The sequence below is a fragment of the Neofelis nebulosa genome, chromosome 4 (assembly GCF_028018385.1).
Source record: "Neofelis nebulosa isolate mNeoNeb1 chromosome 4, mNeoNeb1.pri, whole genome shotgun sequence".
Taxonomy (NCBI): domain Eukaryota; kingdom Metazoa; phylum Chordata; class Mammalia; order Carnivora; family Felidae; genus Neofelis; species Neofelis nebulosa.
The window spans coordinates 144,192,527-144,204,741 of NC_080785.1; the positions used below are offsets into that span (position 1 = coordinate 144,192,527).

At 36.1% G+C, this 12,215-nt stretch overlaps 1 protein-coding gene across 35 annotated transcripts in view; it reads right to left on the reverse strand.

The window, feature by feature from the left end:
- Positions 1-12,215, reverse strand: part of SLMAP (sarcolemma associated protein) — a 147,352-nt gene that overhangs the window by 25,105 nt on the left and 110,032 nt on the right. For 34 of the 35 annotated variants that reach the window (XM_058726451.1, XM_058726452.1, XM_058726442.1 and 31 more), the window contains 3 exons: positions 10,889-10,948; positions 5,236-5,316; positions 4,870-4,929 (listed from right to left, as the gene is read on the reverse strand). In XM_058726451.1, coding sequence (XP_058582434.1) covers positions 4,870-4,929; positions 5,236-5,316; positions 10,889-10,948 — 201 coding nt within the window. Of the gene's footprint in view, positions 1-4,869; positions 4,930-5,235; positions 5,317-5,448; positions 5,468-10,888; positions 10,949-12,215 lie in introns of those variants that run through there. The other variant, XM_058726456.1, reaches the window with a different exon arrangement.

The window sequence follows — 12,215 nt, forward strand, 5'->3', positions numbered from 1 at the left end:
TGGCTCCTCCATCCTCCCCATTGTCCTTTTCTTTCTCCTTAAGTTCTCCCTGCTGTAATGGTCCAATTCTCTTATGCAGAAAATTCCCAAACACGTTACTGCCTTTTTTCTGACCAAGTCTTACCTTTCATCACATTTGTGCCACATAGCCTGTGCTCCATCACACTTGTGTTCTTGTACACTTCCCTGTCTCTGACAGATGTTATTCAGACTTTAAACATTATTTCTACTTGTAAATGAAGGCAGTATTTTAAAGAAATGCATGGCTCCTTTTCCCTTCTTGGCATACTCTGACTTATCTTTAACCACCTCATTTAGGGAGCCTATCCTGACTACTGTTCTACCCAAACCCTGCCCTAGCCAGGAAGTTAGCTGTGCTCTCCAAAGTTTCTACCACACCCATTAAAACATTTACTATACTATCAACATATCTCTTTCCTCCATAAGACTGCAGCCTCCTCATGTGTCGTATCTCTGTATCTCTTGGGTCAATAAATATCTCACAAATAAGTGAAAATGACTTTCTGGCCCTACTTTCTGTCTTGCACTTCCAACTGCATTTCTGGTTCCTTGGATGACAATACAAAACTGGAGCACCTCTGAATGTGAAAGGAAGCACTTTTAATAATGGTGCTGGGACCATGGGCATAAATGGTTCCAGGCAAACCAGAATCTATGTTCAGGTCACCCTCTCTGTTCAATGATGCGAACAGGAAGTGATGTTTCAAACTTAAACCATCACTTTCCTCACAGGACGTCTCTTCTTCCAGACATAATATTCTTGTTAATAACACTACTGTCCTTTTAGTAACTCAGGGTCAAATGCTGGAATTCTTTCTAACTTCCATTTATCTCTCGTATTCAGTTCCTTAGGACTACAGATTCAAGGTAAGATTACTGAAGGAAAGATGATAAAGACAAGAACAGGGACCCAAACTGGATTTTGTTCTTTGTTTAAATTTTCACAGCAGGAATTCTAGTTCATACTCTCAATGATTACCTAAGCCTCCTAACTGGTTGCCTTACCTCCAGCCTCTACCTATTCCAGTTCATCCAACAAATCGCCCCAAAATACAGGTCTCATCATATCATTTCTGCACTTAGAAGCTATAGAATTCTGCCAAAAGAATCACTGCAATCTACAAAACACTCAAATGATTATGTGAACAAACTTTAATTGTACTTGTCAAACCCAACCCAAATTATCTAGCTTGTGGTTTCTAATATTCCCTTTGTCTAAGAAGGTATCTCGATCTTCTCCTCTTATAATCATATCCGCTTAAAAAAATCTGTATCTCGATAGATAAGAAAGGTAAGAAAAACAAAAAAGATCTCTAAAAGAAAAACAAAAAAATAAATAACTGTAATGCTATTACCACACTGCAAATAACAAGCAATTCCTTAATATCAAGTATCTAGTCAGTATTAAAGTTTTCCCACTGTCTCAAATTCTTTTTGAGTTGGATTGTATGAAGTTCCAAACAAGGTTCACACACTGCATTTAGTTGACATATCTCTTATATCTCTTTTAATTCATAGGCTTCCCAATCCTCCTTTCCTTTTTATCCACAAACCTTGCAATTTACTTTTGTGTGTCCTAGAAAATTCTCCACATTCTGGATTTCGCTGTTGTATCCCCAGCACCTCATTTAGGTAATGTCCCTAGTTCTTTACACATCCTGCAAGTTGGCAGTTGGATCTAGAATCCCAACCAGATTCAGGACTCAGTTTTTGTCACTGAACAGGCCATATGTGTATGACACACTTTCAGGACCATCTCAAATGATACTTCCTTCATGAGGCTCAAATTGCCTTTCCTGCCCATCTTCCAAGATAAACAAAAAGGAACAAAAAAACTGCCCATTCTTTCTTTCTCTGTCCTTAAACAACCACCAGGAAGCAGCTTATCATCTATACCTCTCCTATCACCAATTGGACTAGAAACTCCTCAAACCCCAAGGACACTCTTATCAGAGTTTAAAACCACTGAAGTCCCTGGCATAGTTCTTTATATAGAGCAAACTTGCATTAGATACTACTTAGACTGAATTCTGGTTTTCTTTTTACCTTTTTTGGGGAAATGATTAAACATATAGAAACTTGTGGTTCAAGTCACATCTTTATTTCTCCCTCAAAAATGTCATAAATTGGTTGAAAATAAATTTTCAGGAAAAAGGCACTACTGCTATCCTCATTTTATTTATATCTCATGGTGAATATTTGATCTATTTCATTCTCTTCCTCATACTAGGTGATTAACACGAAAGGTAGCACATTATAATTCTAAATCAAGATTGGCCTTTTTTTTTTTTTTAGAAGGGAAAGAATAAAATTTAAAAACAGTGGTTCAGGGGTGCCTGGGCGGCTCAGTCAGTTAAGCGTCTGACTTCAGCTCAGGTCATGATCTCACGGTTTGTGGGTTCAAGCCCCGCATTGGGCTCTGTGCTGACAGCTCAGAGCCTAGAGCCTGCTTCAGATTCTATGTCTCCCACTGTCTCTGCCCCCCACCCCCCACTTGTACTCTGTCTCTCAAAAATGAATAAACATTAAAAAAAATTTGAAAAGAAACAAAAACAAGAACAGCGGTTCAAAAAGTCAAGCGCAGGGGTTCAATGAGGAAAAAAAAGGACAACTACTTTGTACTACTTTGTACAACTCTCAAGGTTAACCCTATGGCTTAATAATTGATATTTTTCATTTAAGAGAAAAGTTCCGTCAGCCCACTAAACCTAATCATAGAGATTACAAAGCATAACCACATACAATCAACCATAACCCAAGTGCTTCTAATAGGTGCCAGTGGATATATTATTTTCAAGAAATTATACAAGTCTTACAAAAGAGAAACAATGGAAAAACAACCATTTAGGCTTATCACCACTAACTGCTTCCCCTAAAAGATATAGTAGGAAATAATAGTTTTTAAACCCCATAATCTTATTCAATTAATGAAAAGTTACTCTTTAACACATAGGTCTGCTTTTGTCAATCACCAACATCATTATTAGCAGTGTCTTCATCATGATGCTTAACAGGTTATGTTCCCAGCACCATGGTGAGTGATCTACATGCATTATATCATTTAATCCTCACAATAAATTTCAATTTGACAAACGAAAAAAACTGAAGCACAAAGCGGGTAAGCAATTTGCCTAAGGACAAATTACAAATAAATGGCGGAGCTGGGACTGAACCCAGAGCTCTCTGACTCAACTTCTTAGGTAGAGTGTGTCACTTTCCTAACGCTCTATGGTTTTATAACTTTGATGTAAGAGGTCTATTGTTAATTCAATCAACAAATAACTGAACATCTGGCATTGTGGTAGGCAACAGGATAAAAGTAAAATATAAAACAGACTGACACATAAAATCACAAGAGCACTAGTAACAGTTGAATATAATTAACACAAGCATAATTGTTACTTATAAATCAATCTGCACTTGGCTGCTGAAAAGATTTCTGGGAGATTTCTATAGTAAAAAAGACCGTAAAACAGCTACTTTTGTATGACAGGTGCTCATTACTCTTGTTTCTCTATGTTCCCACAAAGGCCCAGGGGTTCCGGCAGTTTTTGAGCATCAGTAACAGTTTACACAGCAACAGTATTGCATTTCTGAGAAGAATCAGAAATGCTCCAAGATGAGACTTCTAGACTATGCAAACATTAACTCAGACTTATTACTACAACGCTAGAAAAAAAAGCATGCCTCACCAACACCAAAGGTCACCTGGGAAGAGTGCAGATCAGTAAGAGTGCCAGAAAAGTACTGGAAACTATGATTGTACTGAAAGGTTGACAATTGTGCTGCCTGGGCCAGTAATCCTCAGAGCTTCCCTTAGTAATGGAATTCAGTCAGAGGTACCTCAAAGAGTGATGCGAGCTTTACTATCCAGGGGGAAGAAGAGAGAAGGCCAGGATGCCCAGATTAAGGATCTCTAAAAGAATCTGGGTAATCTCTTTGTTAATTCCTATCACTGACAACTAGGCCAGCAGCAGGGTCATATAGGGTGAAACTAAGGCTTCCTTATATAATCCAAAACCCAGGGTCTGGACTAAGAGATTCCTTAAAAGCCAGCCAGAAGCATAAGCATCTCTACACAGAGAAACTTCCACAGGCTGTTTTTGCTCATTCCAGACAGTTGCCTACGGTTAGTCCAGTGGGCTGAACTTATATGTCAACTTATCCTGTATACAAAAGGCAATATAAAAGACACTATATGGTGACAATCACAAACTTATCAGTAGGCCACCCAAAGCACTTTATTTTAAAAACACTTCGATAAATGTTGACTTATTTACTATTATTATCAGTCTAAATAAGTAAATATCAAGAAATAAATGTAGTTCTCATTTAGAAGTGATATGAGTGAAAGTTTATTACATGCAGTGCTTATCTTAGGCCTACCTAAAATTTCTAGAAGACTGTCCTAAGAACCTGGGGATGTTTACTGGAGGATGAGGGCCAGAAAATGAGGAAATTTACAACTGTTACCATATGACAACAGAGAAAACAGGTAATTCTTTCAAGAACATTAATATTTTCTTCTCTTTCTAATTTATGTTAAAGGTGGTAATGAGCTTCTCTCAGCAATATAAAGGTAAACACAAAAAAAACACAGCTGCATTTCATATTCCTACCATTTACCACTCTGCCCTTCATAACCTTGATTGATCCAAATTATTTTACAATTGAAGTATTTTCATTTGAAGCATCGGCACCAACACCAACATTTTAAATTTTAGTTCCTGCTACTTTAGAGAACCTATCTTAATCTTTTAACTAAACTTAAGACTTCACATAAGACATGCAATTTTTTGGTAAATCTGATGCTCTGATTTAAAATGTTATAAAAACATGTTAAAGTACCTTTTAATAGGGACACTTTAGCAAGAGGTTCATTTAGGTCTTGCTCATCCATTTGGGCGTCTGCAGGGGGGGAAAGATAATTACAAACAGTAATCAGCTCTATCATCAAGCTATCACTATCAAAATAAGTAAGTGAAATTTATACAGGTATTATATTTGGATAGGTGAAAGTAATTTTAACAATATATCCAAGGTTCAAGGGAGTATCTCCACAAACGGAAGGAGACTGCCTTTTCCCCCAAACACAAACTTTGAAATCTCCACTCACATTAACCTGCATACCTAAACTGCTCAGACAGTGATAATAATATCTGTAGATTTGCAAATACTACGTTACAACTCACCTGTAGTGTCGTTACAACTCACCTGTAGTGTCGTCACTACTCTTTTCCTTGCTTGGACTCAGAGTATCCGACAAATCAGATTCCTTTGCTCTTGCCTGGTTTTCTACCAAGAAAAAAAATAAAAGTAGAATCTCATTACAACTATATCAATAAAACCACCTTAGGCTTTGAGAGCTCTAAATCTACTGATATGCAAAATACTTTTAAAATTAACTGAGGTCACTGCCTCTCTTACTTCTTCACCACTCCACTTCAAAATGGAATGCTGGTTATTACACGTGGCTCATATTAAATTATAATGTGGATCGTGTCTGCTGTGCAGAGGGCTGGGGCTTTTGTCAAGGCTGTCCACTGGCCAACTAGAAACAAAAATGAAGCAAGCTTTGCTAAAGTATGCAGAGAACTGCAACAAATATAGCAAAGTTCCAGGACAATGTGGACATTGTTTGAAGATGATGAAAGGAAATGGCTCTCTTATATAAAAACACTAGTTAGGTTGCCTGAGCAATAGTTATACCAAGTTTTGGGGTTATTTGCAAGTGCTGTGCTGCCTGATCCAATGAAGATATCTCAAGCCCTGTTTTCAACAAATTGCTCTCAAAAATCCTAATTATAAGCCCACCAATGTTATTAAAGATGACCGGCAATTAGATCCTTATCTCTAATGGCACATCTGTGTGTTCTATGGCGTGCATTTGAATAGCATTTACAGAGATGGTCATTTCCCCGTTCTCCACAAGGCCTCAGCCAAGTTTTATATCCCAGGATTTAGCTATAATTTGGTCTCTGCATTAATTCACACATGAGCTCTGTTTCAGTCAGGCTAGCCTCTTTACAGGGCTGAGACATGCCAGCTCACTACGACCTCTAACTCTTTGCTTGAGTTGATATTTTGCTAAACTCAATGACCATCCTACTTGGCCTATTCATTAAGATGCAGCTTAAGCCCCAATACCTCTAACAAAGTCTTCATTTCTCCATCATGCTGCTCCTTTTTATTGCAGCTTCTCTGTGTCATATGATTTTGTAATTAATCATGTTCTATTTTATATTCTATGTGTATATATGTATCTGATTTCTTTAGTTAGATTATAAATTCCCTGGGCATATGATTATTTTTTTATAATGTTATGCTGTTGGCTATACTGTTTGTGGTAATACATACCAAACATTTAAATGTGCGTATCTACTTCTAGTACTTCTAAGGAAAAAAGACTTCACATAGTATTATAAGGATGTTCATTGCAGCATTGTTCATTATGGAATGGAAAACATTCAAGATATATTCCTTACTATTAAGTAAAAATAAAGGTTGCTAAAGAACAGTGCATAATATGACCCCATTAAGATTGAAAATGGCTATACATTTAGCTATGAATTTTCAGTTGTGCATATTTATTGAAGTCTAGAAGGATCTACAACAGAGATACTCATGATCATATCTGAAGGTAGGGTCATGGCAGATATTTACTTTCTAACTTCATAATGTCATACATCGTTTGAAAAAATTATATTATTTTATAATCAACTAAATCAAGAGATATTTTCCATTTTGAAAGTAATCAGAAACATCCAAAACCATTAATATTAAAATATATTTAATAATATTAGAATGTAACTTATTATGACCATTTCATTAAGAACATCCTTAGAATTGGTGGCTTAATTTGTGAAATAGGTGACAGATTGCAAGAAGACTCTTGCTTCTTTTCTCACCGCCATTTCTAATCCGAGGCCAACTGCTGGGAGACACAGAGCTTAGATTAGAAGTGAAGTCACTGACCACAGAGGCCCATGGGAATCCAATCTATGACCTCTGGTGCATTCACAGTGTGCTATAATCAGACATTTCTGAATGTTCTAGTTTTAATCACAAAGTTACAGTCTCAAACAAGGCAGGCTAATACTTCTATACACAGAAAAGGGATGACTGTGGGAGAATAGAAAAATGACTGTCTTCTGATTTTAAAATTCTTGGCAATTTTATGATCAAGATACTGAGGTAAACCAAGAAGACTATATTTTCAAAAGTATTCTTCTGGCTTAGAAGGAACTCTATCTTATATTAAAGTATTAGCTGGGGAAGTAAAATTAAAGGTGGGACCAAATCTTCCATTAAGATCTTACTAGAATATTAAGTTCCATGAGGGCTGGGATTTTTGTCTGTTTTGTTAACTGCTATCTCCCCATTGCAGAAAACAGTGCACAGTGCATAGTAGGTGCTCCAAAATCAGATGTTTGAAGGCACAAGTCTACTTTGAGTAAGAAGACAAAGTTTTGAGCAAGTCAAATTATGGTCCATCACTGTTATGTCCTGATATTACAATTATTATGTGGAGGCAAACCAAATCTACTCAAGAATGAAACACAGGACACAAAAAAAGAGAAGTAGAGTATCTCCTTCTTTTTAAAACATCCATTCTTTAGCTATGAAGCAGCATCCAACTTTCTAGTATTATCAAGTCCTGGGGCGCCTGGGTGGCTCAGTTGGTTGCCTCTTGGTTTCAGCTCAGGTCATGATCTTATGGTTCGCGATTGATTCTCTGTCTTGCCCCTCCTTCACTCTCTCTCTCTCTCAAGATAAATAAACAGAAAGAAAGAAAGAAAGAAAGAAAGAAAGAAAGAAAGAAAGAAAGAAAGAAAGAAAGAAAGAAAGAAAGAAAGAAAGAAAGAAAGAAAGAAAGAAAGAAAGAAAGAAAGAAAGAAAGAAAAAAAGAAAGAGAGAGAGAGAGAAAGAAAGAAAGAAAGAAAGAAAGAAAGAAAGAAAGAAAGAAAGAAAAAGAAAGAAAGAAAAAGAAAGAACCCTCCTTACTGGTTGATTTTCTGTGCAGTACTTAATCATTAAGATACACACCAATAATATATAGAAGGAAACAGAAGAATAGCTACCAACACCAATATCAAAACTGTTCCCAAACTGGAAAGTCTGCAAGGTGACTATTTTCACTGTATCTCTGAGAAGACATTATGATGGATGGGCAAAACACTGGCCAGAGACCACTCCCTATACCAATGGAACCATTAGTTGGAAAGGAAAGCAAGAAGGGAAGTGAGAACTAAACATTTGTTGAATACCAGAACAATGTTTCTTGCTTTGTGAGCAATATTTCATTAAATTCCCACAATTAAATATTGTCAATTCTATTTTACACATGAGGAAACTGAAGTTTAAAGAGCTAAAGTGAGTTGCCGGAGGGCATACAGCTAGTTAGTGGCAGTACCTGGGGTTGAAACCATCTGTTTTATCTACTAGTATTCTTTCCACTTCCACCGTAAGACTACAGTAAACACAATGACTACGAGTTGAGTTAGGGTTTAAATAGAAAGCACATGCAACCTATGATTATATTTTGCATTAGATGAAATATCTGAAGGAAACACTTAGACTTGTAACAGCTGGTAATTAGCAATTTCTAACAACTGATATTTTCTTTTTTTTTTTTTTTTAACGTTTTTATTTATTTTTAAGAGACAGAAGGAGACAGAGCACAAGCAGGGGAGGGGCATAGAGAGTGGGAGACACTGAATCCGAAGCCGGCTCCAGACTCTGAGCTGTCAGCACAGAGCCAGACGCAAGGCTTGACCCATGAACTGTGAGATCATGACCCGAGCCAAAGTCAGACGCTTAACTGACTGAGTTACCCAGCTGCCCCACAACTGATATTTTCCATGCAGAGAACAAATCCTATCAAAAATGTCACTGATGAGAGAATTTTAAAATAAAACGATTTAGCCAAATCCAAAAGAAATATTTTATAGCCAGATATGAAATTCTTAAAATGTAACTTATTTTATCTAGTTTGTTACAAGGATTAGTGTACCTCTGCACATTAACCGTGAGAAACGCTTGTAAAATGTTGACTGCTGACAAAAAAATCTCTGGGTATGTAAAACTTGTGATATATTATCAATTTTAACAGATGTATTTTATTACTTGTGTGGACTTACTTGCTATAATTAATAAATGCCCTTATTATTGGACACTTCCGTTTTCCTCTTTTTGCTTTAAAACATTGATGTAAATACCCTTGCATACCTGTCTAATTTGTTCCTTAACATAAAAACCCAGAAGTGGGATTGCTGGATCAAAATGCATACTCTTTAAAGCTTTCAGCACATATTTTATGGCCAGGTTTCTTTTTTAAAAAAAAATTTTTTTTAACGTTTATTTATTTTTGAGACAGAGAGAGACAGAGCATGAACGGGGAGGGTCAGAGAGAGAGGGAGACACAGAATGTGAAACAGGCTCCAGGCTCTGAGCTGTCAGCACAGAGCCCAACGCGGGGCTCGAACTCACAGACCGCGAGATCATGACCTGACCTGAAGTCGGACGCTTAGCCGACTGAGCCACCCAGGCGCCCCTATGGCCAGGTTTCAAAAGCAAATGTAAGGTGGCACAAATCTTTTTCAATAATTACATCATATAATTTCAAGCAAATATATTCTAATTCAGAATGTATTAAATAGAAGCACTAAAGTAGCAAGATATTTTTCTTTAACTAAGAAGCACTGATTTTTCCCTCTTAGGCTCTCCTTGTACTTCAGAGTGCTGGCTATTCAACTCATCTGATTAGGTGCTTCTGTGGTGAAGTAAAAGCTATGTTGAAGTCTGCTCTCATCTCACTTTAATAAGATGAAATAAATTGCCACATGTACTAAAAATAGTTCATTGCTCTGAAACCCAATGCCTGTTTGCCAGAACAATATTAGTGATGCATATTCTATGCATTCTTTCCCCAAATATGGCATCTGTCATGCACAAAATTCAGAACAGAAGCCACCAGATACTTGAAATAACATTCTTCTTTTAAATATTTTTAAAAGTCGAAATGGATTCAGTTACGTTCATAAAACAAAATGTACTGAAGCAGAGTATTTGAAACTTTTATCACTCATTGTTTTAACTGGCCAAAAAGATTGTGAACCTAGTTATAAATTTTATAGCGGTATCTTCTGATGGAAGTCTTAGGTATGATAATGATAATAATGAGCGTATCATACCAAATTTATTTGACCAATTTCCCTAATGCATAAAAGTGACTCGACAATATAATGCTTTAAAACTCACTTTTCTTCTCTGACAATTGTAACAGAAAATAATTAATAGAATAAACTATTTCAATTTATAAGACTCTCATCATAAAATATAAGAAGACTCCACATAATCACTTTTGTTTAAATCAAATTGAGTTGCCGAAAATTAACAAAATATAAATTTCATAAGGAATGTTAAAGGTATAACAATTACAGAAACAGACATGCAAGCATTTTTCACCTGTTTTACATTGTTTCATTAAAAGATTTACATTGTGTTTAATTAAAATTTTATATCAAATGTAACAAATATCAAATACAAAACCTGAAAATAATGCTAGAAGCAAGACAGATCAGAACAAATCTTTTACTACCTAAAGAATCTACTTCAAGCATTCAAAAAAAAAAACCAAGAAACCCCACACATATATACCCATTTAAAAGTTAAAAAGAAACTTTCTAATTAAGATATCCTTCTTACAACAGAACTCCGACTATTTTATATTATATGATACCATTACTGGATTGCCATTTGGTGAGCTATAAGAAATAAATTGATGGTTAAAATACTGTGACCTTGGAAATGTACACTAACATCTATTGTCCAAAAGAATAATTTTCAAAACCCACAGAAAACAAACCTTTTGAAAGCTTTGTTTCTTCTACCACTTTGGTTAGATGCCCCTCGACGATCAGCTTCTCTGCCAAAGAAAATAAACGTTACTATCCAAGCCCAAACCGAGTAGCATTTCCCTGAGCGGGGCAGTGTAACACATTCCATGACCAAATTTAAAGATGATAATATTACTCCCATGACTAGGCTTGTACAAAAACTTGAAGCTGGAAGGAGAACTAAGAAAACTCGAACTATAATTATAACAGCACAATCAGATTAATGCAGAAATCTGGGGGCAGGGGGACAATTTGTCTTTTATTTTCATTAGTTTTTACCTTAGTCAAAAAGCCTAGACCGTTTTAAAAAGGATTCATAACAAATAAACCTTCTTTAAATCAAGGATATGAAGTTGAAATAAAGGAATTCTGAGAAAGTATGTATTTAAATAAAGAATACAAATTAGGTTATGCCAATAGTTTCCCAATTGATACAATTCAGCACAGATGCATATATGACATGCTTCAGTAAAATGAATCATTTTAGAAGAGACAAATATTTAAAGATATTAAAACAAATATTGTTTTGTTTCGTTCTATAGGTGATTCTCTGTAAATGTATAATATACAGCTTCTTCATAATTTATTTAAATCCAGATTTTCATATTCTATGCTTCACTGAGAATGGTATCTATTCTAATTATCTCCTTATTTAATCCTGTATGCCAGCTGGTCTCCTTGAATTTACACGTTTGCAGTATATGAAGTCATTTCTCTATTCCTTCACTCTTCAAATCCAATGTAGCTTGGACTCTATACCCACCATCCAACCAACGAAACTGCTCCAAGATTACTATAACCTCCAAAGCCCATGGCTCCTTTTAATAATTTTCATTTTGCACAGGCTCCTTGCAGTATGTGGTACTATTTGCTCCTGCCTCCTTAAAAATTTTTTCTTTAAGTCTAAGTAATAGATTTGGATAATTTTTAAAAGGTAGTCCTACAAGATGTATAATGTAAGCTGTCCTACCCATCTTCTGTCCTACTCTACTCCATTCTTGAATTTCACTTCCTAGAAGCACAACATTGTTTTTGAAGAAGGAACAACGTTTTGAGCGCCTGGGTGGTTCAGTCCAGTCCAATAAGTGTCCAATTCTTTATTTTTGTCTCAGGTCATGATCCCTCGGTCGTGGGGTCGAGCCCCACATCAGGCTCTGTGCTGAGTATGGAACCTGCTTGAGATTCTCTCATTGTCCCTTTCTCTCTTGGCCCCTCTCCCCAGCTCATGCTCACTCGCTCTCTCTCAAAAATGAATAAACATTAAAATACAATACAATACAATACAATACAATACAA